We start from the raw sequence: 25,712 nt of genomic DNA, 5'->3' as shown, positions 1-25,712 counted from the left end.
ACTCTTCTTCAGGAAATCTGCACTGTAAATATTTCCACCGCCAGAACACTCTCTCTCTGCTCGGATCCTTGGGGCTTCCTCATCCTCTGGCTTCTAACAACTCTAATCAAGGTCTACCTAAGTTGGAACAATAAAACCTCATTTCAATCTAATTCTGTGCATCGAATCTGTGTCATCTTCTGATTTGGTTATATTTCGACAACCTGAGTAAATTAATGATAATCTTTTCTTTTGCGTTTTGACTTTCCCCAAAAACAGGATCTAATGCAGCTCTTGTTTGCTTTTCAAGAAAATCAAGAAGATCTTTAAACTTACCTCTACGATTGCACTTCTCTGCCATGTCAACAACAACTATTCGCCATTCATCACGAAGTCTAAAAGGTAACTTTGAAACAAGAATCTTCATATTGATTGAGTTTTCCAGCTCGTCAATAAACCCAGCTTCATCCATTGTGTTAAAGCAGCTTCTTAAAAAGAATGTGTAAGCTCGTAAAGCTTCAGCATCATCGGACTTCAAAACTGACCAATTCAGAGCTTTATCTATAAAAGCAGAAGTTATTTAGGCTCTGTTACCAAAGTTCCACTCAAGGTGCCTTTTTGCTTCCACATAAGCAGTTTGGGGACTCATGTGCATACAACTTCTAACTAAGATTCTGGGCTGTCCTGTGGTGAACTGCTCTAAATAATAAAGCCTGTCCTGCATGTTGTCTGTTTTAGTTTCTATTCCTAGCTCAAATGCCTTAATACTAAATGCCTTTTAGTATAACAATGACCATCAGTGGGACCCTTTGTGGGTTGCCTTGGGATGACATTGTTGTAAATAAGCGCCGTTTAACTAAATAATCTGAACTGAAACTATCTGTGTAGTTATGCTGCTATAGGCTTAGGCTGCTGAAGGACATAATGACCACTTTCACCCTCTTTGCTACATTCTCACACTACTCTCCAATTTTGCATTATTTGCTGTTATTTCAGCTTTTAACTTTGTTCTCTCTCTTTTCTCTTCCTAGAAGCTACACCTGGCCTGACTCTGTGTCTACCTGTGACACCTTTCTGGAGAGGGACATCGTACGAGCTTCTGCTGGCAACAATGTAATGCTCACCCTCTACCGATGATCCACATAGCCCTGTCTTTCAGTGTTTAACCCTTTCTCTCTCCTAGACATGGAAATTGACTGAGCTTCTACTGTGACTAACTATATGTGCTCTTTTTCAGACTCTAACCTTGAAAACTGGCTCAGAGTTTATCTGTTCTTTCTTTCTAGGTGAAACGACTAAAGGAGCTACATCCATTAACATTTACTTTTCCTTCCCATAGAAAGTACTCCTGGATCAGTGCTTCTTTGTGTCTCTGCTCTGTTCTCTCAAACCCCCAGTCGGTCGTGGCAGATGGCCACTCACACTGAGCCTGGTTCTGCTGGAGGTTTCTTCCTGTTAAAAGGGAGTTTTTCCTCTCCACTGTCGCTACATGCATGCTCAGTATGAGGGATTTCTGCAAAGCCAACGCCAGTGACTGTCCACTGTCTCTACATGCTCATCTGGGAGGAGTGAATGCTGCAAGTCACTGACTGGATGCAATCTGCTGGGTTTCCTTAGACAGAAAAACTTTTTATTCAATTTGAATATATAACTAACTCTAACTGCACTGTTCAATGGTTAGGACTAATTGGAATGTATGTACCTGACTTTTGTGAAGTGCCTCGAGACAACATGTGTTGTGAATTGGCGCTATATAAATAAAACTGAATTGAATTGAAGAAAGGATCTAAAATGCAAAGTGTCACCACTAAAAACAGGTATCTCTATAGATGGAAGGAGTGACTGCCTCTGTTGCTTTATAAGCATCTCTGTAATTTCCTTCTGCCTTTTCATGATCTCTGTTAAAGTGCTACTATGGCTATGGACATCAGCTTGAGAAGGGATTTGCCTTGGGCTTTCTCCTTCTAGTTTAACTGTTGATGTTACATTAGTAGGTGTATCTAGGGCCATTGACACAGGTGAAGGAAGTGAAAACGGTTTTTGGGTTCTTTGAGTCTTTTGAACTGTAGCAGCAGGTATGAATGCAGTGGATGTTGCGGAACGTGCTGTATCCTTGGAATAATGACTTTGCTGATCCTGTGTAAAGGTGTAAATTTGCATTTTTGCATCAGCTTTCATCAACTTAGTTCTTAAAGCCAGTGCTTCTTTCCTTGCTTTTAATTGGACCTCTTCCAATTCGAGCGCATGTTTTTCTTGCATCGCGTCCACTTCCGCTTTCAGAGCAGCTCTTTCCACCTCAGCTTCTATCAGCGCCACTGAAGCTGCGCGGGAGATTTTACTCCGTGCACTAGAAGCTTTACTGGGCGCTTCACTAGCAGTCTTGCAAAGAGGTTTAGCTGCGGTCCCAGATAGTCTTTCAGAAACGTTGTTAATTGTTTGATGCGCTGTCTGTGAGACACTGTCATCTGGCTCAATGTCACGATCATGAGATGCCACATTTGCTACGTCAGATGTGAATTTAATCCACCCGTTTGCACATCAGGGTCAGCGTTCATCCAAGTTTCAATTTCATCCAAGAATTATTTAAAGCTGATCAGTTTGGGCTCATACCAATCACCATGATCTATTTCCTTTTCTTCATTGTTCAGCAGTCTTTGAACTGAAGATTGTAAGTCCATAAACTCTCCCAAATAATTATTAAACGTTTTTATATGCTCAACTAACTGATGTGGTGACATCATACATCAGTTTCTGTGAGGACATGTGTGTGGAGACCAAGACCTTCTGCACCTTTGGGAATAACAAGCCATGGTTTACTCCACACCTCCGGAATCTGCGCAGGGAAAAGGATGAAGCTCACAGCAGTGGAGATTGGGCGCGGTACAGGCAGGCCAGGAACAAACTAACAAAGGAGATCAAAGCAGCTGAGATAAGCTACAGTGAGAAGCTTAAGAACAGCCTTTCTACTGGTGACACTTCGGCTGTATGGACTGGTTTGGGAAACCTGACTGCCTACAGGAGCCCCTCCACCCATCCTGAACAGAGTCGTCTCCTGGCCAACCGTCTGAATGGCTTCTTCTGCAGACATGACAAGAAGCCATTCACACCTCAAATCATCCCCTCCACATCCCATTCAGGAACAAATTTGACCTGTAAAACAACCAACCCCCTACCTTCAGATCCTCCGCCTGCACTAAAGATCTCCGAGGCAGATGTAAACAGGCTCTTTCAGCGCATGAAAACAAAGAAAGCTGGAGGACCTGATAACGTCTCCCCATCATGCCTGAAAGCCTGTGCAAATCAACTCGCTCCGATCTTCACAAGGATCTTCAACAAGTCACTGGAGAAATGTGAGGTCCCCTCCTGCCTCAAACGATCCACCATCATCCCGGTTCCTAAGAAACCCACCATCCTAGGATTAAATGACTACAGGCCTGTAGCCCTGACGTCTGTGGTCATGAAATCCTTTGAACAGCTGGTGTTGAAGCACCTGAAAGACATCACAGGCCCCCTGCTGGAACCCCTGCAATTTGCTGACCGTGCAAACAGGTTGGCAGATGATGCTGTTAACTTAGGTCTACACTTCATCCTGCAACACCTCGACCACCCAGGGACGTACGCCAGGATCCTGTTTGTAGACTTCAGCTCGGCCTTCAACACCATCATACCAGACATCCTCTACCAGAAGCTCACACAGCTCAACATCCCAGCCTCCACCTGTCAACAACAGCAGGTGAGAAGGGGAGCATCTTCTCCTGATCCAGATCAATAAGTACTGGTGCCCCCCAGGGGTGTGTTCTATCCCCACTCCTCTTCTCTCTGTATACAAATGACTGCACCTCATCGGACTCGTCCGTGAAACTCCTTAAGTTTGCAGATGACACCACTGTCATTGGACTGATCCAGGACGGTGATGAGTCTGCATACAGACAGCAGGTGGATCGGCTGGTCCACTGGTGCGGTCAGAACTACCTTGAACTGAACCCACTCAAGACTCTGGAAATGGTGGTGGACTTTCGGAGAACACCACCCCCATACACCCCCCTCACCATCCTCAACAACACTGTATCGGCCGTGGACCACTTCAGGTTCTTAGGAACCACCATCTCTGAGGACCTGAGATGGTCTTCACACATAGACACTGTTCGAAAGAAGGCCCAGCAGAGACTGTACTTCCTGAGGCAACTCAAGAAGTTCAACCTTCCACAGGAGCTGTTGGTCATCTTCTACACTGCCATCATTCAATCTGTCCTGTCTTCATCCATCTCAGTGTGGTTTGGTTCATCCACAAAACAGGACAGGTCCAGACTGCAACAAATAATCAGGACTGCAGAGAGAATAATAAGGGCTAACGTTCCCTCCATCCAGGGCTTATACAGGTCTAGGGTCAGGAAAAGAGCTGCTAAAATCTCTGCAGACCCCACACACCCTGCACAAAAACTGTTCAGAGCTTTACCTTCAGGCCGCTACAGAGCACTGTTCACTAAAACCAGCCGCCACAGAGACAGTTTCTTCCACCAGGCGGTTTCTCTGTTGAACATTCAATACAGTACAAAACAACAGCATACAGATGTTGCAAATGCACCTTTTTATTATATTTGTGTATATTGTACATTGTAAATTCTGTAATACAAAAACAAAACAAAAGAGCAAAGTGTACCGGAGTCAAATTCCTTGTTTGTATGCATGAACTTGGCAATAAAGCTGATTCTGATTCTGATCCTCCAGCATCAATTAGGACAAGGATGTCATTTCTTTTTCTTGTCAAAACGCTGAGTTTGGCTCTGTGCTTTTTCATCAAATTAAAGAGTTCTCGTTCCTTTTGGATTCCTTCATCCTGTTCCTCCATTTTAACACGAAATGTGTTTCACTAGGTCCAACAGATAATTGTCCAGTACAAATGTTTCACATTGCAGCTCTGCTCATTCCAACAAAGTGTCGCATTTACTCACGAATTTTGTGCGTCTTTTCCAAGTCCATTCCTTGTAATTCCAACCATCCAAGTCCAATAATCCAATCTTCCAAGCTTTTTCGTTTCCGAGGGGATCCACAATTATTTTTTGACTTAAATGTCATGGCCTTTCAGTTTCCAAACCAAAATATTTCCGAGAAAAAGGCTGTCGGTGGCAACAGGTGGTCTAGTTTCTTGAACGCACTTCCGACTTTATTGTTTGAAAAATATTCTTTTATTTCTTGCAAAATTATAGGCAAAATAATAACCAAAACATTCTTACAACAGTGTAAACAAAAGTCATCGTAAACTCATCTTACAAGGACAAAAAGTGGTCGAAAATGGTAAAAAAACAATTGTAAAAAACCTCCCGTCATCACACCGGACATTTCCCCAACAAGGACCCCACAGTGTTTTCTTAATCTCTTAAATTACTGGGAGGGGCTTAAAAGTTACCAAGGAAATCATAATAATTCCAAACAATTAATTTCATATCATAGTTCCAAACAAACTGAAATATATTCTAACAATCTATAAGTAAACAGAACTTATAATTTACAAAATTCAACATAAATGGCCACAATACTTTTTAAAAGCCCTGGGTTTAGGAAGCCCAGGATGCGTTTCGATGACAATTTATCCTGGGTAATTTCACTTTCTCAGGGTTTTACTTTCACGGCACTCTGGGATTTCCTGTTATCTGTTTGTTGCCACTGAAATTAATACAAAGTGTTTAGTAGGTGGTGAATTACTGCAAGTACCAGAATATATAATGTAATATTTTTCGATGGTGATGATGACATAAATAATGTAATAGTTAATTGTAAACTGTTTTGCCACAGTTCTGTATGAAAATGTATTAATAATTAACAGAGCACTTTAAATGTTCCATGTTCATAAAAATACACAATAACGTAAGATTGTCTTTTCATGTAAGAAAATATTCCTTCAAATTGGCTTTTTAAACAATTTGAAGGAAAACAAGAAAATAAACAACAGACTGACATTTCTTTTTTTCAAAGATTTGACTAAGTAGTCAAATTACACTGAATGCAGTTATTTCATCTCTTTGTTTGAAGCAGAACCTGTGGAAGTACTTAGTCTAGTGTGAACATTTTATAATTTTCATAGTTTTATGCAGACAACTCAGCAAGAGGGGAGACCACAGTTTCAGAATCAGATCAGAATCAGAATCAGAATCAGAATCAGAATCAGAATCAGAATCAGAAAAGCTTTATTGCCAAGTACGTTTTTGGACATACAAGGAATTTGTTTTGGCATAGTTGGTGCAATACAGTACAAATTAAACAGTACAAACATATCTACAATATAATATAAATATAAGTGCACAGTTTTAAGTGAGTGAGAGTAAATATAGAGCAGTATAAGATGCAAGAGCAATACAACAGTGCAGATGATCATTGTGCAAGTAAAGCAGTGCAAGTAAGCAGGAGTCCAAGCTGAGCGTTAATGTAACGCTCAGGTTTGGATGCAGCTTTCTAAAAGCTTTGTGATCCCTTTCACCCTTCTGTCCTGCTATCATCTACTTCACTGTCTACGCATCTTTTTGAAATAAATATTGGCTTATAATTAGACAGTCAAGGTATCAATTCCTTGTACTTCTGGAATGAAGTACATCAAATTTTTACAAAATATTTTTTTGTTGTGCTGTAGATATCTGACAAGAGTTTATCTGATGATGATAAAAGTAAAATAAGTGTTAATCAGTGTTTAGTAGTTATTGAGGTTGTAAAGCAACAACTCTGGCCTGGTGCAGGTTGGTATAAAATAAAATGTAAACTAATTATTTAAATCTTTCCAACTTATGGATCCAGTAAAACCTAAGGATTAATGGAAGGTTTTAATTAACTGTATAACTCTAAAGCTGCTCATCATCTTCTATCATTTATCAGTTGAAGCAAAAAATAAGTTATTAGTTAAAAAATTTTTAAAAATAGTAAAAGCCATCTGCTGGACTGAAGGTGTAGTGCAGTTTTATTTAAAGTCTAAAGTCTTTTGTTTCATTTTGTCTCTCAGACTTAGATCCTGTAACCTCTCAGGGAGAACTTGTGAAGTTCTGTCATCAGTTCTTAGCTCCCAGTCCTGCTGTCTGAGAGAAGTTGACCTGCAGAACAACAACCTACAAGATTCAGGGGAGAAGTTGCCGTCTGGTTCAGACTGTACACTGGAAATATTCAGGTGAAGATTCATCAAACTGGTTCTTCTGGGTTTTAATGAGGAACAGTATTCTCTGTTTCACAAATTAAAATGGTTTAAATGCTAAGTTGATGGTTTTCTGGTAAATTCTTCTGAGTCGTTAGTTTCTCAGCTGGAACAGACAGCAGTTAGTTCATCATCTGTTTCATTGTCTTATTTAGAATCATGTGGGACCAAGATCAAACGCTGTCCTGGTCCCTCTGACCCGACTCTGGTTTTATGGAACGTCTCTTTAAGTTCACTTTTCTAACCAAACACTTTAGTTCTGACTACTTACAGAACATTGACTCTTTTGGACCTAATACAGGTCCTTCTCAAAAAATTTGCATATTGTGATAAAGTTCATTATTTTCCATAATGTCATGATGAAAATTTAACATTCATATATTTTAGATTCATTGCACACTAACTGAAATATTTCAGGTCTTTTATTGTCTTAATACGGATGATTTTGGCATATAGCTCATGAAAACCCAAAATTCCTATCTCACAAAATTAGCATATCATTAAAAGGGTCTCTAAACGAGCTATGAATCTAATCATCTGAATCAACGAGTTAACTCTAAACACCTGCAAAAGATTCCTGAGGCCTTTAAAACTCCCAGCCTGGTTCATCACTCAAAACCCCAATCATGGGTAAGACTGCCGACCTGACTGCTGTCCAGAAGGCCACTATTGACACCCTCAAGCAAGAGGGTAAGACACAGAAATAAATTTCTGAACAAATAGGCTGTTCCCAGAGTGCTGTATCAAGGCACCTCAGTGGGAAGTCTGTGGGAAGAAAAAAGTGTGGCAGAAAACGCTGCACAACGAGAAGAGGTGACCGGACCCTGAGGAAGATTGTGGAGAAGGGCCGATTCCAGACCTTCGGGGACCTGCGGAAGCAGTGGACTGAGTCTGGAGTAGAAACATCCAGAGCCACCGTGCACAGGCGTGTGCAGGAAATGGGCTACAGGTGCCGCATTGCCCAAACCTGGGCTACAGAGAAGCAGCACTGGACTGTTGCTCAGTGGTCCAAAGTACTTTTTTCAGATTAAAGCAAATTCTGCATGTCATTCGGAAATCAAGGTGCCAGAGTCTGGAGGAAGACTGGGGAGAAGGAAATGCCAAAATGCCAGAGGTCCAGTGTCAAGTACCCACAGTCAGTGATGGTCTGGGTTGCCGTGTCAGCTGCTGGTGTTGGTCCACTGTGTTTTATCAAGGGCAGGGTCAATGCAGCTAGCTATCAGGAGATTTTGGAGCACTTCATGCTTCCATCTGCTGAAAAGCTTTATGGAGATGAAGATTTCATTTTTCAGCAGGACCTGGCACTTGCTCACAGTGCCAAAACCATTGGTAAATGGTTTACTGACTGTGCTCAATTGGCCTGCCAACTCTCCTGACCTGAACCCCATAGAGAATCTGTGGGATATTGTGAAGAGAACGTTGAGAGACTCAAGACCCAACACTCTGGATGAGCTAAAGGCCACTATCGAAGCATCCTGGGCCTCCATAAGACCTCAGCAGTGCCACAGGCTGATTGCCTCCATGCCACGCCGCATTGAAGCAGTCATTTCTGCCAAAGGATTCCCGACCAAGTATTGAGTGCATAACTGTACATGATTATTTGAAGGTTGAAGTTTTTTGTATTAAAAACACTTTTCTTTTATTGGTCGGATAAAATATGGTAATTTTGTGAGATAGGAATTTTGGGTTTTCATGAGCTGTATGCCAAAATCATCCGTATTAAGACAATAAAATACCTGAAATATTTCAGTTAGTGTGCAATGAATCTAAAATATATGAATGTTAAATTTTCATCATGACATTATGGAAAATAATGAACTTTATCACAATATGCTAATTGTTTGAGAACCATCTACTCACCAATTCCTGGAAAGTCTGTAGACTCAAGATGGCCTCCAGAGATACACCTCACTTCAAAGAACAAAGCAGGAGAACACAAATAGTGACAAAGCAAAGACAGGAGAACCTGCTGGAGGCAGAACCGGACCCAGTGAACAAACACACCATGATCCAGTTCCCAGTGGATGATGGTTGCTGGTTCCCCAGTTTCTGGACATCAAACTGGATCATCTTTGTCCAGAGTAAAGTTACAGCAGAACATCAGAGATTTTAACCTTGTCTGCTTCTCTGAGACATGGAGAACCCCAGTGGTTCTGGACCTCACCATGATACGGTCCAATTGTTTTACCCTGCACTGGGTGGACAGAACAGCAAAGGCAGGAACATCACCAGGTAGTGGAGTGTGTGTCATATCTAATAACAGATGGTTTGATGGTGAGAACATCAGGACTTTCCCATTCTGATTTAGCACATCTGGAGCATCTGTCCATCAGTTGACCTGCTCTGACCATCCTTTTGGATCAGAACGTTTCCATCAATAACTAACACAGCTGTCTATATTCCACCTCAGGCAGATAAAGATCTAGCTTTGACTGCACTACATGATGAGCTCAGTGAAGATCAGAACAGTCACCTGGATGCTGCTCCTATCATAGCAGAGGACTTTAATAGTTCAAGTCTCAGACAGGTCAGGACCCTTTGATGAAGATCTTTGAGCAGATGAAGCTGCTGCAGCTCATCTTGTCCAGGAAGCAGAGCTGATAGATGCTGAAGAACCTGCTTGATTGTCTCTCATATCATCAATCAGCTTCAGTCTCAGTGTGGATGTTGGACTAAATAAACCTTGATGATGTGAGTGTTCTTCAAACTGGAGATGAAGAACCAGACTGGATGGTGTCCTCCTCCTGCCTGATTCAAAAAGATTAAATGAAAAGAATGAGTTCAAACTGGGCTGAAACATGACAACTACAGGACAGAACTTTAGAGACGGTCCATTCAAATGGATGAGTCCAAATGTTGGACAGTTGTCTTCTGAGTGAAGAAGAACCGAGCCATGTAATGTCTGCTGTGGCAGAACCTTCAGTAATGAGACAGGAAAAGCCAGCTTGGTTGATTTGGACTCTTTAATGTAAAAAGTAGGAAATGAAGAGAATTGGGTCCAGAGGTCCGGCTGACTGCAGCTTGGCTGACCCAGACATGATCCAAGGTTCCTCAGTCATGAGCAGCTTTATACAGCATAGTTCATTGTTAGCAACTGACAGACAGTACAGGCTGCGTCATGTTGTCTTGGTTGATTCTGCTCTATCAGTCTGGTTCCTCCCACAATGGACCAGACAACGTATGCAGCAGGTCACAGAGTCCAAATGACCCAGATCCAGTTCTTCCAGCAGCATGTCAGAGTGGAATCTGATCTGATCTATTACAATGTCCATGTTTGCTGCTGAAAGAGACTGATGGTCTGACCCTCCTCCTCCTTTCAGGAAGCCTGATGGAGTCCGATGGTTGAAACCAGGTCTGAGGAAGTGTAAGTGTGTTTTTCATTTGATTCATGACAACAAAGCAGCTCACATTCAACCATCTTCAAACTGTCCATCACTCATTCAGGAGTCATCATCAAAGTGTCAATAAATGATCAATAACTGCAGCTGGATTGTGTTTGTTCTCTCCATCAGATTCCTGTCAGCTCACAATCGACACAAACACAGTGAACAGAATCCTCCAACTGTCTGAAGACAACAGGAAGGTGACACGTGTGGAGGAGCTTCAGTCATATCCTGATCATCCAGACAGATTTGATTTCTGGTCTCAGCTACTGTGTAGTGATGGTCTGACTGGTCGCTGTTACTGGGAGGTCGAGTGGAGAGGAAGAGTTGAAATATCAGTGAGTTACAGAAGAATCAGGAGGAAAGGAGACATTAATGACTGTTTGTTTGGATATAATGATCAGTCCTGGAGTCTGAGATGCTCTGGTCGTTACTCTGTCTGGCACAATAAGAAGAAAACATCAGTATCCTCCCCCCCCTCCTCCTCCTCCATCTCTAACAGAGTAGCAGTGTATGTGGACTGTCCTGCTGGCATTCTGTCCTTCTACAGAGTCTCCTCTGACTCACTGATCCACCTCCACACCTTCAACACCACATTCACTGAACCTCTTTATCCTGGTTTCTGCATCGGTTCTGGTTCCTCAATGTTTCTGTGTTGAGTCTAAAGAGTCTCCTCCTGTCAGAGAAACACTCTCACTGTTGAACAGATAGTTCAGTCTCTACATGTCTGTCTCTTTCACTCAGAAACATTTTCACATTCAGTCAGTTTCTTTCTGAAACTCTTGGAAAATATTCCTTGTAAACTTCGTCCTCTTCCAGTCCTTTAAAGATGGAAGCTGGGATTATTCCAGGATCCAAAGGTTTGGTTCTGTTTCGAGTCAAAGCTTCATTTAGGCTTTTTCCTCCAATGTGCTTCCAGTGCTATACCAAGACTGCTGCTGGAGTTGGTTCTTTACTGGTTGTTTACCAGGCTCTGGATGTTTCTACTCCAGACTCAGTCCACTGCTTCCGCAGGTCCCCCAAGGTCTGGAATCGGCCCTTCTCCACAATCTTCCTCTGGGTCCGGTCACCTCTTCTCGTTGTGCAGTGTTTTCTGCCACACTTTTTCCTTCCCACAGACTTCCCACTGATGTGCCTTGATACAGCACTCTGGGAACAGCCTATTCGTTCAGAAATGTCTTTCTGTGTCTTACCCTCTTGCTTGAGGGTGTCAATAGTGGCCTTCTGGACAGCAGTCAGGTCGGCAGTCTTACCTATGATTGGGGTTTTGAGTGATGAACCAGGCTGGGAGTTTTAAAGGCCTCAGGAATCTTTTGCAGGTGTTTAGAGTTAACTCGTTGATTCAGATGATTAGGTTCATAGCTCGTTTAGAGACCCTTTTAATGATATGCTAATTTTGTGAGATAGGAATTTTGGGTTTTCATGAGCTGTATGCCAAAATCATCTGTAGTAAGACAATAAAAGACCTGAAATATTTCAGTTAGTGTGCAATGAATCTAAAATATATGAATGTTAAATTTTCATCATGTGTTCAGTTGTGATGTTGAGTTTCTGAAGGTTGATGACGAGACCAGTGGCGTATCCAGGACATTTTTACTGGGGTGGTCAGGATGGGACACAAAATTAGTTTGGGGTGGCCATGGAACACACACACACATATATATATATATATATATATTGTGTGTGTGTGTAGAGGGACAGAGAGAGAAACCCATTCTATAAAGTAATCAGTCAGCTGTCTCTTGTATTGTTACCTGAGTTATCTTTACCAATTGAGGCGCCACCTGGTGGTTAAATAAAATACTGCAATGCAGGCCACAAATACATAAGAATAAACCTTCTTTAAACTTTCTGTAAAAGGTAAACTAATCTTTACATGTTTAGTGTGTTATCATTCATATTGACTATTGCTTTTTAAATGTTCTTTATCATTCCTAGTTAAATAAAAACATATCTGTAAAAAGACAAAAACAAAAATGATAATACAATATCTTGTGATGTATGAATATGTACAAGAAGTAGTTTTCAATCCAAACAGTATTCATGTTCATGGCCCTGATGAAAGCATACATTGAAACATTTACTTTGATTCAGCATAAAACAACTTTATTTAAATGAAATTGTTATGACTGCAACAAACAAAACAAAAAAACTATATATAATTAAGAATATATTTTAAACAAAGTGTAAAATAGGAAGCTATTTGTAGACTTTTCTCATTGTCTTGCCACTAAATCCTGTATCATATGTTTGGTATAAAACTATAAGACAACACTTCACAACAAGTTCTATGCAATGAAAAACTAAATATAACTTTAGTGTAAAGGTGCTTCTTCATAATATAAGAGATGAAAATTGCACATTATGGTTCTAACATAAACTAAACGAATCTCAAAACAACATTTTAGAACAAATGTTAAATTCTGTGTTTCTTCATCTTACATCAGATGAATTCGTCTGTTTTGATGGTTGGTAACAGAAACTGTAATAAACTTGTTCATGTCAAGTGACTTTGCTCTTCTCGACTCCATGCTGAGGACATCCAGGTTGCTCCATCTGTCATCAGTCATTGTTGTTGATGAGTTTCAGAGCAGAGAAGCTCCGTTCACACGCCGCACTGCATCCTGGGAGGACTATGGCTATCTTGCTCAGATGGAAAAGCTCCAGAAAAACATCTTTATGAGGCTCTAGGAAAATACCAGACACATTTGGCCACTTTGTTGTTTCCTTTGCAAAAGTCTTCTTGTTTGGTGGAGTTCATGACCCTGATCTTCAGAATAAAAGCATAAATTTCTCCCAAGCGAAAGACTGCTGCCTCTTGAAGGAAAGTTTTACTTTTGGGGTCCAAAGCTTGTATTCCTCTCATGATGTCACAATTGTCTTTTGAGAAGCGCCGGTCTAACTCTCCAAGTATGGTGTCCACAATGGGATAGAAGATTGTCCTCCTAAAGGCATCCTCGTCCCCATCGTTGCATTTGACCCCATGTAGAAGTTATTACAGACCCACCAAGTCTTGAACTAACTTTCTGAGACCTCTTTTTCTCTGCACTTTGAATGGCTATACTGCTCTCTGTGGCAGTTTCCACAATGCTTGCCCACAGATGGTCAACAAACGTCTCACTTCTGGACTCCTGAAGAGAGTCTTTGAGTGCACTTATTAAATCCACAGCCATAGCAAGGTCAAGTGAAGGTGATTGGAGCAGGTCAGACAGGACGTTTGCATCCCCAAGGAGGCTTCGAAAGGTGACAAGAAGACTGACGAAGCTCAAGTCTAGTTGAGTCAGCAAACCTCGAGCATCTACAGATCTTTCCTCACTATTTTCTGTTGCAATGTCATGCAGAACATGAAGCACATCAGGTAATCGGTCCATTAGATTCCTGTCTGTCTCTAATCAACTTCACTGTAAATATGAGTCTGACATATGTAGATTATTATTTTCAGGATAATTCATACAGTCCATTTAGTTTTATTTATTGTTTTTACAGCAGTTTCTATCAGAAGGACATTATGTCTGATTTGTGTTATATTTTATTTTTAACTAATTGAGGTGAAAACTAATAGGCATAAAGGTAATAATTCATGATAACTATGTTTAATTATCAATAATAATAATAACAAATACATATTTCCCACTGGTGGTGAGATATTGTAATCACTATTGTTCATATTAATTGTTTAATCAGTTAATTGTTCAGTCAAATGTTTTGTTTATCTTTCTTTGTTGTAATTTAAACTTTTATCACTTGCATTAAATCAGCTTAAATTACTGATGTTAAACATGAATAAGATTCCCTGCAGGGTTTAATTTAGTCTCATCAGAAACATCCTGTTAATATAAATATGGCAGCTAGCTTTATAATTCAGTGTATTGTCATAAAGTCTCCTCAGCAAAGAACTTAATTCATCGTTTTCTGACTAAAAGTCTAATATTTCAGGGAGAAAACAGTTTCAACTTAAAGAAAACTATAAAATCCTCATTTTCTCTGTTAGAGTGAATTAGAAGCAGCTCCACAGAGACTCAGAGAGGAGCTACCGATGCTAACAGACTCCAGCAGCAGGTTGAGACACCTTGGAGGAGGTTTTTAGCTCTGAAGCTGATCTTCACTTCTGCTTCCTGTTTTAAACACAAACTCTGATCATCAGCAGCTGCAGATCTACAAGCTGATGTTGAACAGCAGCATCTGTCTTTCAGTTTACAGTCAATCATATTTTTATCATCAATCAAATTCATTATTAAACTAATGTTAAGGATTGTAGTGTGTAATTACCGTCTGCGACCACAGGAGGGCGGTATCAAGACCGAGTTTAGGACAAAATGATTAAAATCTTAATTTCTGTTTACTGCAATTGTGTAATATTTGCACTTTAATGAACATTTTTATTATTTTTATAAATTAATGTTTCTGCCCTGCGTAATGCAGCATTTCTTTTTCAGTATAAAATAATAATTTATAATATATATATTTTTATTTAGTTTTATCAAAAGTAGTAGAAATTATTAGTATGTCCATCTCTAATAACAGTTTAACAGTTTTGTTTCATTATAACTAGTCACTGCCCTCTGGTGGTGATGTGTTGTAACTACAGATATTTATCATATTTATTGTTCAACAGGATGGATTGTTTTTCTTCAATGGCGATTTTAGGGGGGGGGGGGGGGCAAGGGTGGTCAGCACCACCCCTGAAATCTCATTGGCCACCCCTGTGACGGATTTCTAATCAGCGGAGGTTTTCTCGAGTGACCTTGCAGGTCAGAGGTCAGTAGAGCCATGCTGCATCTGGTCAGAGGTCAGTAGAGCCATGCTGCATCTGCGTGCTGCCTGCAGCTGAGCTCCAACAGAGACAGCATCCATTGGAACTGGATAAAAACGGATTCAGACAATTGAGAGATATGTAATATTTTATTATATTTTATTTAATGTTTTATTAAGTCGTAATTTGCTCTGAATGTGTAGAAAAAAACTTTATTCAGCAAACTTTATATAAGTAGCAGCAGCTAAAAGACAAGAACAAGTTAACTAGTGTAGCAGCAGCCTGCAAAGCAAGTTAGTTTTAACCTCAGTTGCTTTTTTGTTGTTATTAATGAGATAAATTGAAGATGAAACGGGTCTAGACTGAAGACTGAGGTTATTTTGCTGATGTGTGTGTTCAATATCTAAAGCTGATGTCATATTTTTTCACTAAGCAGTGGAAGAAATGTGACAGTCGTGTCAACAACAAACGGGCTTATTTGCAGTTCTGGGGAAATAAATCAGGACACCATGCAGTTTGAAATACAACCAAAATACTAAATGATCTTAAAGAAAAACATTGAACTCTACATTGATTGGTTATACATTCTTAACATATTTAAGGTTGTTTCAGCACTTTTTTCCAGCGCTGTATTTGCTCTGTGTTTTAAATGCTGTTTAGAGACTTTTTTCTCTTAGAGATTAAGGACTAGGCTTCATTTTCACAGCTCACATATTTTAGACAATAGGCAGACCAACCTGCATTCAAATGCCACAAATGTTAGAGATCCAATGTGTTGATTGTGCTATTAAGTGTAAAAAGAACATAATTATACAGATTGTTGACACGTCCTTGTTTTCTAAACGTTTTTAATGAAGTCAAAGTTGTTATTTAAGGCGTCCCAGAGCCCCAGAAACACCTTAAATTTGTACACTGATTTAAACTCAATTCAATGATTCCTCTTGATATTGTAGTTCTAGCTGCACGAAGTGAGTTGACTGACTGGTTGATTGAATGATTGATTGGTTGCATGATTGAGTGATTGAATTACATTTCCTCCAGAGATATTAAGAGAAGATGAAGAGAAGCAAAGATCTTCAGAGCTTCTTCAGCTTCTACCAGCAGCAGCACAAAGGTCCACACAAGCCAGCAGCCTGGTGATGAAGATGATGAGCCGTCCACTCCCCCAATACAGGATGGTAGGTTATGCATGGAGAGTTTGAATTACAGTTACAACTTTCTGAAATACGACACACACAATTAAAACAGTTGACAAATGTGAAGACAGAAGAACAAGGTGTGTGTGTGTGTGTGTGTGTGTGTGTGTCATTTTAAACCATCCTTGTATTCCCACAGTTGACCAGCAACACTTAGAGGAGGAAACTGGTTGTGAACCAACATTGTCTGGAGCTCCACCTACTAAGCAGGTATGTCAGGTTCAGATGTAATTCATGAACATTGTTACTTGAAGTTGTTGTGTTCTCTCTCTCATACTTGAGTTCATTTACTATAAAAAACAAAAGATTGTCTAATTGTGTTTGATATTTCTATGTGAATACATAGAAAACGTCAGACCTAAACATAGAAAATCTCAATAGAATACCAAGGACAATATGTGACACTAATCTGTCCACATTCAGTCTGTGTTTAATGGTTGTTGTTTTTACTGCTTCAGGCGACACTGATGACAGAGATCCTCCTAATGTTGTACCTGCTGCTCCACCTGGACCTTACGGTATGTTGGGACATTTTATCTTTCAGTTCACACAGCATTATGACTTTTCTCAGTGGCTATTTTGTTCCTCTGAGAAAGATTTAGTTTTGTGTTGATCTCAGTATTTTCCAGTTTTATGTTTCATTTTGTTGTGATTCTTGAAGTGTGATTGTCAAAAAGAAAACTTTATTTAAATCATGTTGAACTAATTCAACTTTAACTGTCCTTTTATTTGGTTTTGTCTCTAAACTTTAAACCAACTCTTTATTTTCCTCTCCAGGCTGCAGAGTCTGCTGATATAAACATGCATCATGCATTCATGTTTTTCCTGATAAACTGTGTAAAATAATGTGCACTACATGTGGCATCCCTGCTACTTCACACTTTGAGCTTGTTAAATGTTTGAAGCTAAATATTTCTAGGATAAAAGACATCATCTGGCAGATTAGCTCAGATTGCTTCAAAACTCTTCCATGATGAAGAGCATTAGTGAAAACGAAGACTGGTCATAGTTGGAAAGTGTTTTAGCTGTGATCAAATAGCTCCGTCTGTTAGAGGATCTCCTGTAGTCTGTAGGGTCGGTTCTCTGAAGGTTCCTGAGGACCAACAAGCTGACAAGGAAATGGATCCATAAAAAGTTTGAGACACAAGAGTGTCGACCTGTTGTTGGAGATGATGATCTCAGAGTGGAAAGTTTGAACCATGTTTCATGTATCATGTGTGACCTGGTAGATCAAGGTGTTGGTTAGTATGAACTGCATGGGCTTCATCTAAAACCAACTGTGTCAGGGTTTAAACGCAGCAAACTGGAGGAAGGACAGACAGGGTATGAAACACAGAAAACATCTGATTCATGGAGACACTGATCAAGAATGATCATATCTGTGCAGCGTCCCAACTCAGTTACCTTCTGCCACAACTAATCTGTCCACTAGAGGGAGCACAGATACTTCCACAGGTTCTGCTTCAAACGTAAAGATGAAATAACTGCATTCAGTGTTATTTGACTACTTTGTTAAATCTTTGAAAAAATAAATGTCTGTTTTTATTTCCTTGTTTTCCTTCAAATAGTTTTAAGAAGCAACGTCCAGCTTTCTGACTCAATAACTCATTTTATTAAGAATTGGAGGATAAAGAAACCAAACACTGACAAATACATTTAACACGACTAAAACAAGATGAAAGTAAACACACATAAAATGATTCCTTGGCTGCTGATATAGAAATGATCTGTTACTGGATACAAATTCACATTTACCTTCAGAAAGTTCAACCATGTTTTCCAGCTGGAGCCAAACACTGTTGAGCTGGATGTCACCTGTGCTGAAAGCCAGCAGATAACCAAACCCCAGCATGATTTCAATGTGTGAGAACATAATAGAAGGGGAGGAAGGGAGGGAATAAAGCTCAGACAGCATGGGATCAAAGTCTGTGGTGACATTAACTTCAGTCCAACTGTGGAAATAAAAAGATAAAAGTCCAGAAAAAGAGAGAAAACCTGAATGAGCCAACAGCTCAGTGTGATAGACTAAAGTACTGAGAACATCTAGTGTCCTAGTTCAAGTCCTCAACTGACCGAAGAGCTTATATTAATAGATCTTTACCATAAATTATGTTGAGACAATGTTCAACTTGACATTAGTTAGTAAAGTTGAAAGAAAATTCACATTAGTTGATAAACCAGCTGCTGTCAGCTCCATCCATCACATTGAGCCAAAAGGTCAGAGGTCATGACTGAAAGGCTTTAGGGTACAATAGCAAAGTGTCTGGTTGGATAGCTTAAGGTGTTTGCTCAGCGATCATCAACATGGAGGTCATTGGATCAAGACTGAGAAGATCCATGTTTTTAAAAACCAAAACTGAACAATTTGAGAGAACTTTGAAGAACATTTCAAAGAGTTGAACCAGTGTGAGTCAATAGCTCAACATGTTGGACTGTAGGGTGGAGATTCATGAAAGTCCGGGTTCAACTTCTCATCAGGAACCATTTAGGATCTGATTTGTTGTGAAGAACCTCAGAGTCTGTATTTTGAGAAGTTCGGGGATGAAAGTGAAAAGTTGAAAAGCACCAAGAGAAGAGAGATGAGAGAGGAGCAGACCTGATGGTGTGGAGGAACTGTCTGTGACCAGAAGATGCCAGTGGTGGAGTTCCTGTGTTCAAGTCCTGCTTGAGCTACAACCTGGAGAGAAGATCTAGTCCTGCTCAGAGTGGTAGAGAGAACTGTTAGGAGTTGACAAGGTCCTATGTTCAAAACACATCTAGATGTTGGAGAAGCAGGACATAAAAGGAAAGAACCTTTATACTGCATGTAACAACCACTACACATAGTTTAGCATATATTACACACAGTTAACATACATACGTACATACTTAAGTGAACTAAACTATGGCCCAGACTCTTACTGTTAACTACCTTTTGACCAACCAACCAATGTGTCTACTAACTGGAATGCAGCAACAAAGAATGAGAAAACATTTATGAAAACATTGATGATGATGATGATGATGATGATAACTAGCAGCAAAATAGTTGCAACTAGGTGTGGTGGAAGGAACACACTACTTGCATTTTCACAACATATACTAACAACATCTAGGTATATGGGCATGTTAAGTTGTTTTAGAGAGAATGATTTACAATGTAATGGGTTAAGCACAAACAGTATGTATGTATGTGTTTTTTTCTATATCTTTCAGGGATTAGAGAGTATATAACAGCTAAGCTTTTTAGGATGATCCAGGCCTAGTTGTGGTGGAGATTTGAACCAGACGCTGCACCACTGGCGACTTACGGTCGCGAACAGTCCCCACCACAAGACCCTTCACACGTTATTATTTACAGAGAGCACATTAGTACATAGATTCAGCTGGGGCAGGATGTGGTCACCCTATGTCCAGTCGTAATCTTTGAGGTCAGCTGCCCTGAAGGTTAAAGTCCTCTAAAATGGTGGGGATGATGATACATCCCCTCCCTAACCTGTCGTCCTGGCTCCCCCTTGCCGTAGCATCATAGGTGTACTTACTCAATCTGTCATGACACTAATTGTTGGGCTTTTGGTTTTTCTTTTGCTGAAAGTTGAAATGCTGAGTTTGAATTTGTTTATGAAGGACTGGAGGTGGTAGGGTTTGAACCCAGGATCATCGGGTCCAGAGCACAGCGCCTCAAATGACATGACCAACCAACCAGCTGAGAACCAAAGAGATCCAGTTCTGTATAAAAAACAAATGTTTCTCCATAAATGTTCTGTTACTGTTTTTCGACAAGGTCGACCCAAAGTGGGTAAAACTGTAAATAATAACCTCAGCAAACACTAGTGTTGTGAAGGGGTTAAATATAAAACACACATGAAGATCCTGTGGAATAAACAACATTATAAATAAGAAGCTGGTGCTCATCACACACCTACAGAGTGAAGGGAAATGTGATTTATATCTAACCTGCCTCTTTGGTTTTTATCTGCCAGCAAACAATCTGGAATAAACTTTAACCTGGAGACAAACATGTTGAAACCAGAAAAACATCTTAGTTTTTGTACCATTATAACGCTGCTGTTCAGTAAAAATCATTATTTTTAAATAATTTCACAGATATGATATAAATGAGATTTATTTGCTGCGTAACGTCTTCACTACAACATAGTTTGTTCATGTCTAGTTAGAAAAATATTGGTGAAAAACAAAATATACTTTAAAGATGCAGTGAGTACAGTAAGATGCAGCAGCATCTAGTGGCCGATTAGCAGATTACAACCCAAAGATCCCCCTCCCCCCTGAAAACCCCAATCTCTAAACCCATTCCCAGTGATTAATGTTAAATCTAGTTAATTAGACCAAAATAAACTGAAATGCTGCTTAACAAAGCAGAAAAATAACATGTCTTAGAATGGATCAAAGAGGAAACTGAGAAAGGATCCACTGTGTTTAAATAAATACTATAGTATAAATTACATTATTTATATTGAGTAAAATGTGAAATTAATGAACACAATTTGTTTTTAAATTACGTAATTAAAAGAAACAAAAACTTGGCTCCAGTGTTTCAGCTCAAGGTTTTGTCCAAAACATCTAGTTTAATAAAAATAAAAACCTGACCTCTACAGTGACCCTCAAGTCTCCACACTGCTGTTAAAATACCAGGTTTTTATGTTGGCTTGTTGGAAATGAGACGATGATAAATCATTAAACTTTCACCCTGGTGCATGATGGTACACAGCTGTCCTCACAGAAACTGATGTAGGAAGTCACAGCCTCTGTGTACTCGTCCAGACTGTTGGTAGTAGTCCTGAACACATCCCAGTCTGTACAGCCTAAACACGCCTGGAGATTCTCCACAGCCTCACTGCTCCACTTCCTTGTCGTCCTCACAACAGGTTTGCAGAGCTTTAGTTTCTGCCTGTATGCAGGAATCAGGTGGACCATAATGTGGTCGGATTGGCCCAGTGCAGCACGTGGGACGGCGTGATAAGCGTCTCTGATGGTGGTGTAACAGTGATCCAGAATGTTGTCTTCTCTGGTCAGACATTTAATAAACTGTCTATATTTGGGGAGTTCGTGGGTGAGATTACCTTTGTTAAAGTCGCCAACGACGATAACTAAGGAGTCCGGGTTGGTCCGCTCCACATTCAGTACCTGGTCGGCGAGCATGCGCTGTGCGACCTGCACGTTAGCTTGCGGTAGGATGTAAACATCGACCAGGATGAACGAAGCGAACTCACGGGGGGAATAGAAAGGCTTACAGTTTATGATGAAGGCTTCCAGGTCTGAAGAACAGTGCTGCTGAATCACTGTCACGTCGTTGCACCAACCACTGTTGAGGTAGAAACAGATTCCTCCACCTTTCGCTTTGCCGGAGAGTTCCGTGTCTCTGTCCGCTCTGTAGAGCTGGAATCCTGCCAGCTGCAGCGCAGAGTCCGGTATTAATCCACAGAGCCACGTCTCCGTGAAGCACAAAACTGCCGATGAATAAAAGTCCCTGTTTTTCTCCAACAGCAGTTGTAGTTCCTCAAATTTGTTGGGAAGTGAGTTAGAGAGAAATATTCCAGGTAACGGTGTTCGTAGTCCACGCTGGCGAAGGCGTACCAGCACCCCATCCTGTTTCCCTCTCTCCCAGCGTTTCACCGCGTGAACAAAGGTGAGCGCACCTTTGACCAGGATGTCCAAAAATTCCAGAGCAGTAGGCAGAAAAGTCAGAAATAACTCCTCTGGTGTAGTAGAGTTCTTCTCTGGTGAGAGAGCTCCTGGTACCATCACAGAAGACCGTTTTAAAGCACAAAACAAAACAATGCGCACCAACACGCCGAGGCGACCATCTGCGGTGCCATCTTGGTCATACTTAAGGTAAAAATGATTGGAAATCTTTAAAAATAGCAAAAGAGGCTTTATCTATTGTGTACAAAATAATAAATATACTCTATTTTAAACCAGCAATGTAATAACTGTTCTTCTTTAGCTTTAAAGAAAAACAACTATATCATTGTATACTGTTCTGTTTTTATTATTAAAATGTTGTATTTATACCATGACACAATATATTTACACTCAAGTTTTTCTTTTTTAGTTCTAATCTTTATCATCTTTGTAACATCGTCAGGATAAAGTTGTTCCTAATACATGTCATGTGTTTCAATGATGTCTGCAGATGTTAAAGAAGAGGCTCAAGAAGAACAGAGTCCTGATTTGAACCAGCAGGAGCTGCAGCTCCTCCATGTAAAGGAGAACAGTGAAAGAATCTGGGCCAGGCAGGATGGAGAACTACTGAATGTGAAGAAGGAGACTGATGATACCAGGTTTCCATCAACTGTTGTTCATATAAAGTGTGAAGAGTATGAGGAGAAACCTCCACTCCCTCAGAGTCATTAACAGCAAAAAGAAGATAGAGATCTTCCAAGCAGCAGTTCTGGTGACCAGATTAAAGCAGAAATTAAAGTAGAGGACTGTGGAACCACAGAATCCAGCAGGAACCCAGACCTAAATACTCATGGAGGCACTTCCAACTATTCAGAGACTGAAGACAGTGAAGATGATGAAGAGGATGATGTGAACCATCATAAATCTGAGCTTAAACACTTATCAGACTCTGAAACTGAAGACAGTGAGGATGATTGGAAGGAGAGCAGGACTCCAGGGTCAGGCAGAAACACTGTCAACAAATCTTTGAGCTGCTCTGAGTGTGGGGGAAAATTTGCTAACAGACGCTCTCTTCAGAGTCACATGACATGTCATCCAAGATTAACGTCTTCAGATTGTTCTGGTAGTGAGACGTGTTTCAGAGAAAAGAAAAACATAGATTTGTATATAATGGATTCACTGACAAAAGTCCAGACGAGTAGTAAAAATTTTAACTGTGGTGAGTGTGGGGAAACTTTTAACAGGAAACAAAAACTAAGCATACACATGGAAATCCACACAGCAAACAAACCCTTTGGATGTGATGTTTGTGGGAAAAGATTCAACCAAAAAACAACTTTAAAGCACCATATAAAAACTCACACATGGGAGAAATCCTTTGGTTGTGATGCATGTGGAAAGAGATTTAACCAAAAGTCATATTTAAACAAACACAGGAGAATCCACAAAGGAGAGAAATCCTTTGGTTGTGATGCATGTGGAAAAACATTTTTCTCCAAGTCAAATTTAAACAACCACATGAGAAGCCACACAGGAGTCAAACCTAAAAACTTTACCTTTTATGTCAGGTCTAAACCAACACACTAGAATTTACAGAAGACAAAAATTGATGATGGTCAGAGGGCTCAATGGTGCCGATTGTATGGCAGCCTCGCTTTTGTTAGTCTGCCCCAGGGCAGCTGTGGTTACAATGTAGCTTACCACTGTCAGTGTGTTAATGTGTGTATGAACAGGTGTGGTTGCTGTTGTTGTATGTGCAAAATGTCTTGGTGGACACACAAATGTCCTCACCAAAACTGGTTTATGAAGTCATTGTGTCAATGAGTTTGTTGAGGTCAGTGGCTGCAGCTTAAAAAAACACTCCAATCGATGCATTCAAAGCAGGCCGGTACCTTCTGCTTTAATTCCTCTGTCCACTTTTTTATAGTCCTTACCGCAGGCTTACAAGTTCTTTATTTCTGTTGGTTTGAGTGAGCTGAAGCAGATGGTGTTCAGAGTCCTGAAGCTGTTCAGGGCACAGGGCAGTAAGTATCCTTTCAAACTGTGTATCAGTGGTCAAGAGTGTTAGCATCTCTGGTTGAGCTCTCTGTATTTAGGAAGTTCATAAGTGAGGTTTGTGCTGTAAAATATTGGAGAACAATGATGGGGGAGTCTTGGTGTTGGTTCTTCCACATCTGTAATTAGGTCAGTCTGTTAAGGGCGGCATATCTGTGGAAATCCCAGTTTCTTATGCTGAGGAAGAGCATCTCGCTCGTTTAGTTTGCCAAGTAGCGGATATTCGCCAGGTAGATACACGAAAGCAGAGCTTGCAGTCCTGTCAGAGCTTGACAAGCATACCTGCACATTTCCCAGTCTGGTTCTCCAGTACTTCCCACAAAGAGCAACTGCACTTCCAACAAGGATTTCAAAAAAATCTCTGAATGGGTGGACTGACTCAGAGAGGACTGACTGATTCTTAGGAGTTGCTGTCTGGTTGGAAGTACCTGTAGCACAACTGCAAAGTACAGTACAAATACAGGGGGGAAAAAAAAGTACAGAGACGGCCATGTATAGCGCCATCTTGGATCTAGCTAATTCCAAAATGCTCTGGGTTGGGTCCTAGTTGTGCTTCAAGTGTGTTGATCTTTTTTTGCTATAGATCATACATCTATTGTGGTCGATGAAAAAGATGGATTAAATCCCCGAACACCTGACAAACTCCCCATCCCCACCAAACCCTCTCCCCTCCTTTGGTGCAATGACACTGGTTCCTTGTTAGCTCTTTGGGTCGCAGTTTGGGTGTTTGAGCTTTTGAGTTGTCCTTGTAAACAACTGTGACTTTGTTATGGTGATACATTGCATTAAAGTCCACAAGAATATTATCAACCAGAAAACAAGGTCAAAAATCCTAAAGAATAACAAAACTCGGCATGTAATAAGTTGCTATCTTGTGTCATACTATTCTAGAATTTCGTTGAATTATTATAGAATTGAGTTTCATTCTAGAAATCTATGTTTGTTATGGATCATATACATATTGTTTGATATATTGTCGCCTCTGGCTGCTCATCTCTCACATTGTTGTGCCTCAGCTTGGGATGAAACGTGGACTTAGACCTTTCTTCGCTTCTGTTCATCAGAATGGTCCACATAAGAGGTTGTGTCTGGGCAGAGAAAATTAGTTTAGGATAAAACAACCTAAATATTGTTAATTTCATGGTGTTTAGCTTTTGTTTGTGGTGGTATAAGGCAACCTTGTGATACTAATGTGAACATACCTCTAATCCTTAAGGCTAGTCTCATTTGTTCTGTGTTGTTTTAAAGCTGAGACAAACTTTATTTCAATTATATGTTTAAACACTGGCGGTTCAGTAATGGAATTTGCTCCATTTGCTTTTATCTCTGCTTTTCCTTAATCTCTTTGAACTAACCTGCTAAAAATATTTTCGAATATTGCTTAAAACCTGCTAAAGGCTGTCTCTGCTAGCAGCTAACATGCTAATACCTCTGCTAATATTACACGGTAGACAGCTTTGTTTACAACATAGCTTGCTTCATTCACTCCATACTTGTTAGATAACGTGCCGTCAGAGCTTGTATACACCTTAAATACCATTAGTACA

General features: G+C 40.2%; 1 protein-coding gene and 1 long non-coding RNA gene across 4 annotated transcripts in view; both read left to right on the top strand.

Annotated features, from left to right (window-relative positions):
• LOC124861396 (protein NLRC3-like) overlaps positions 1-11,607 on the top strand; it is a 40,210-nt gene extending 28,603 nt beyond the window's left edge. For both annotated transcript variants that reach the window (XM_047355122.1, XM_047355123.1), the window contains exons 11-14: positions 290-381; positions 6,968-7,129; positions 10,474-10,517; positions 10,666-11,607. In XM_047355122.1, the coding sequence (XP_047211078.1) occupies positions 290-381; positions 6,968-7,129; positions 10,474-10,517; positions 10,666-11,195 (828 nt within the window). In that variant the 3' untranslated portion in view covers positions 11,196-11,607. The remainder of the gene's footprint in view (positions 1-289; positions 382-6,967; positions 7,130-10,473; positions 10,518-10,665) is intronic.
• A 3,743-nt stretch (positions 11,608-15,350) lies between these two features.
• Positions 15,351-18,030, top strand: LOC124861521. 2 transcript variants are annotated; one of them, XR_007036643.1, is made up of 5 exons: positions 15,351-15,430; positions 16,331-16,467; positions 16,625-16,695; positions 16,944-17,003; positions 17,263-18,030. It is a non-coding gene; the product is annotated as an uncharacterized LOC124861521 (long non-coding RNA). The 2 variants fall into 2 exon arrangements; XR_007036642.1 differs by having other exon boundaries at positions 15,379-16,467.
• Positions 18,031-25,712: the final 7,682 nt, after the last annotated feature.

The sequence above is a fragment of the Girardinichthys multiradiatus genome, chromosome 24 (assembly GCF_021462225.1).
Source record: "Girardinichthys multiradiatus isolate DD_20200921_A chromosome 24, DD_fGirMul_XY1, whole genome shotgun sequence".
NCBI classification, from domain to species: Eukaryota; Metazoa; Chordata; class Actinopteri; order Cyprinodontiformes; family Goodeidae; genus Girardinichthys; species Girardinichthys multiradiatus.
This window is presented reverse-complemented; position numbering and strand designations above follow the sequence as displayed.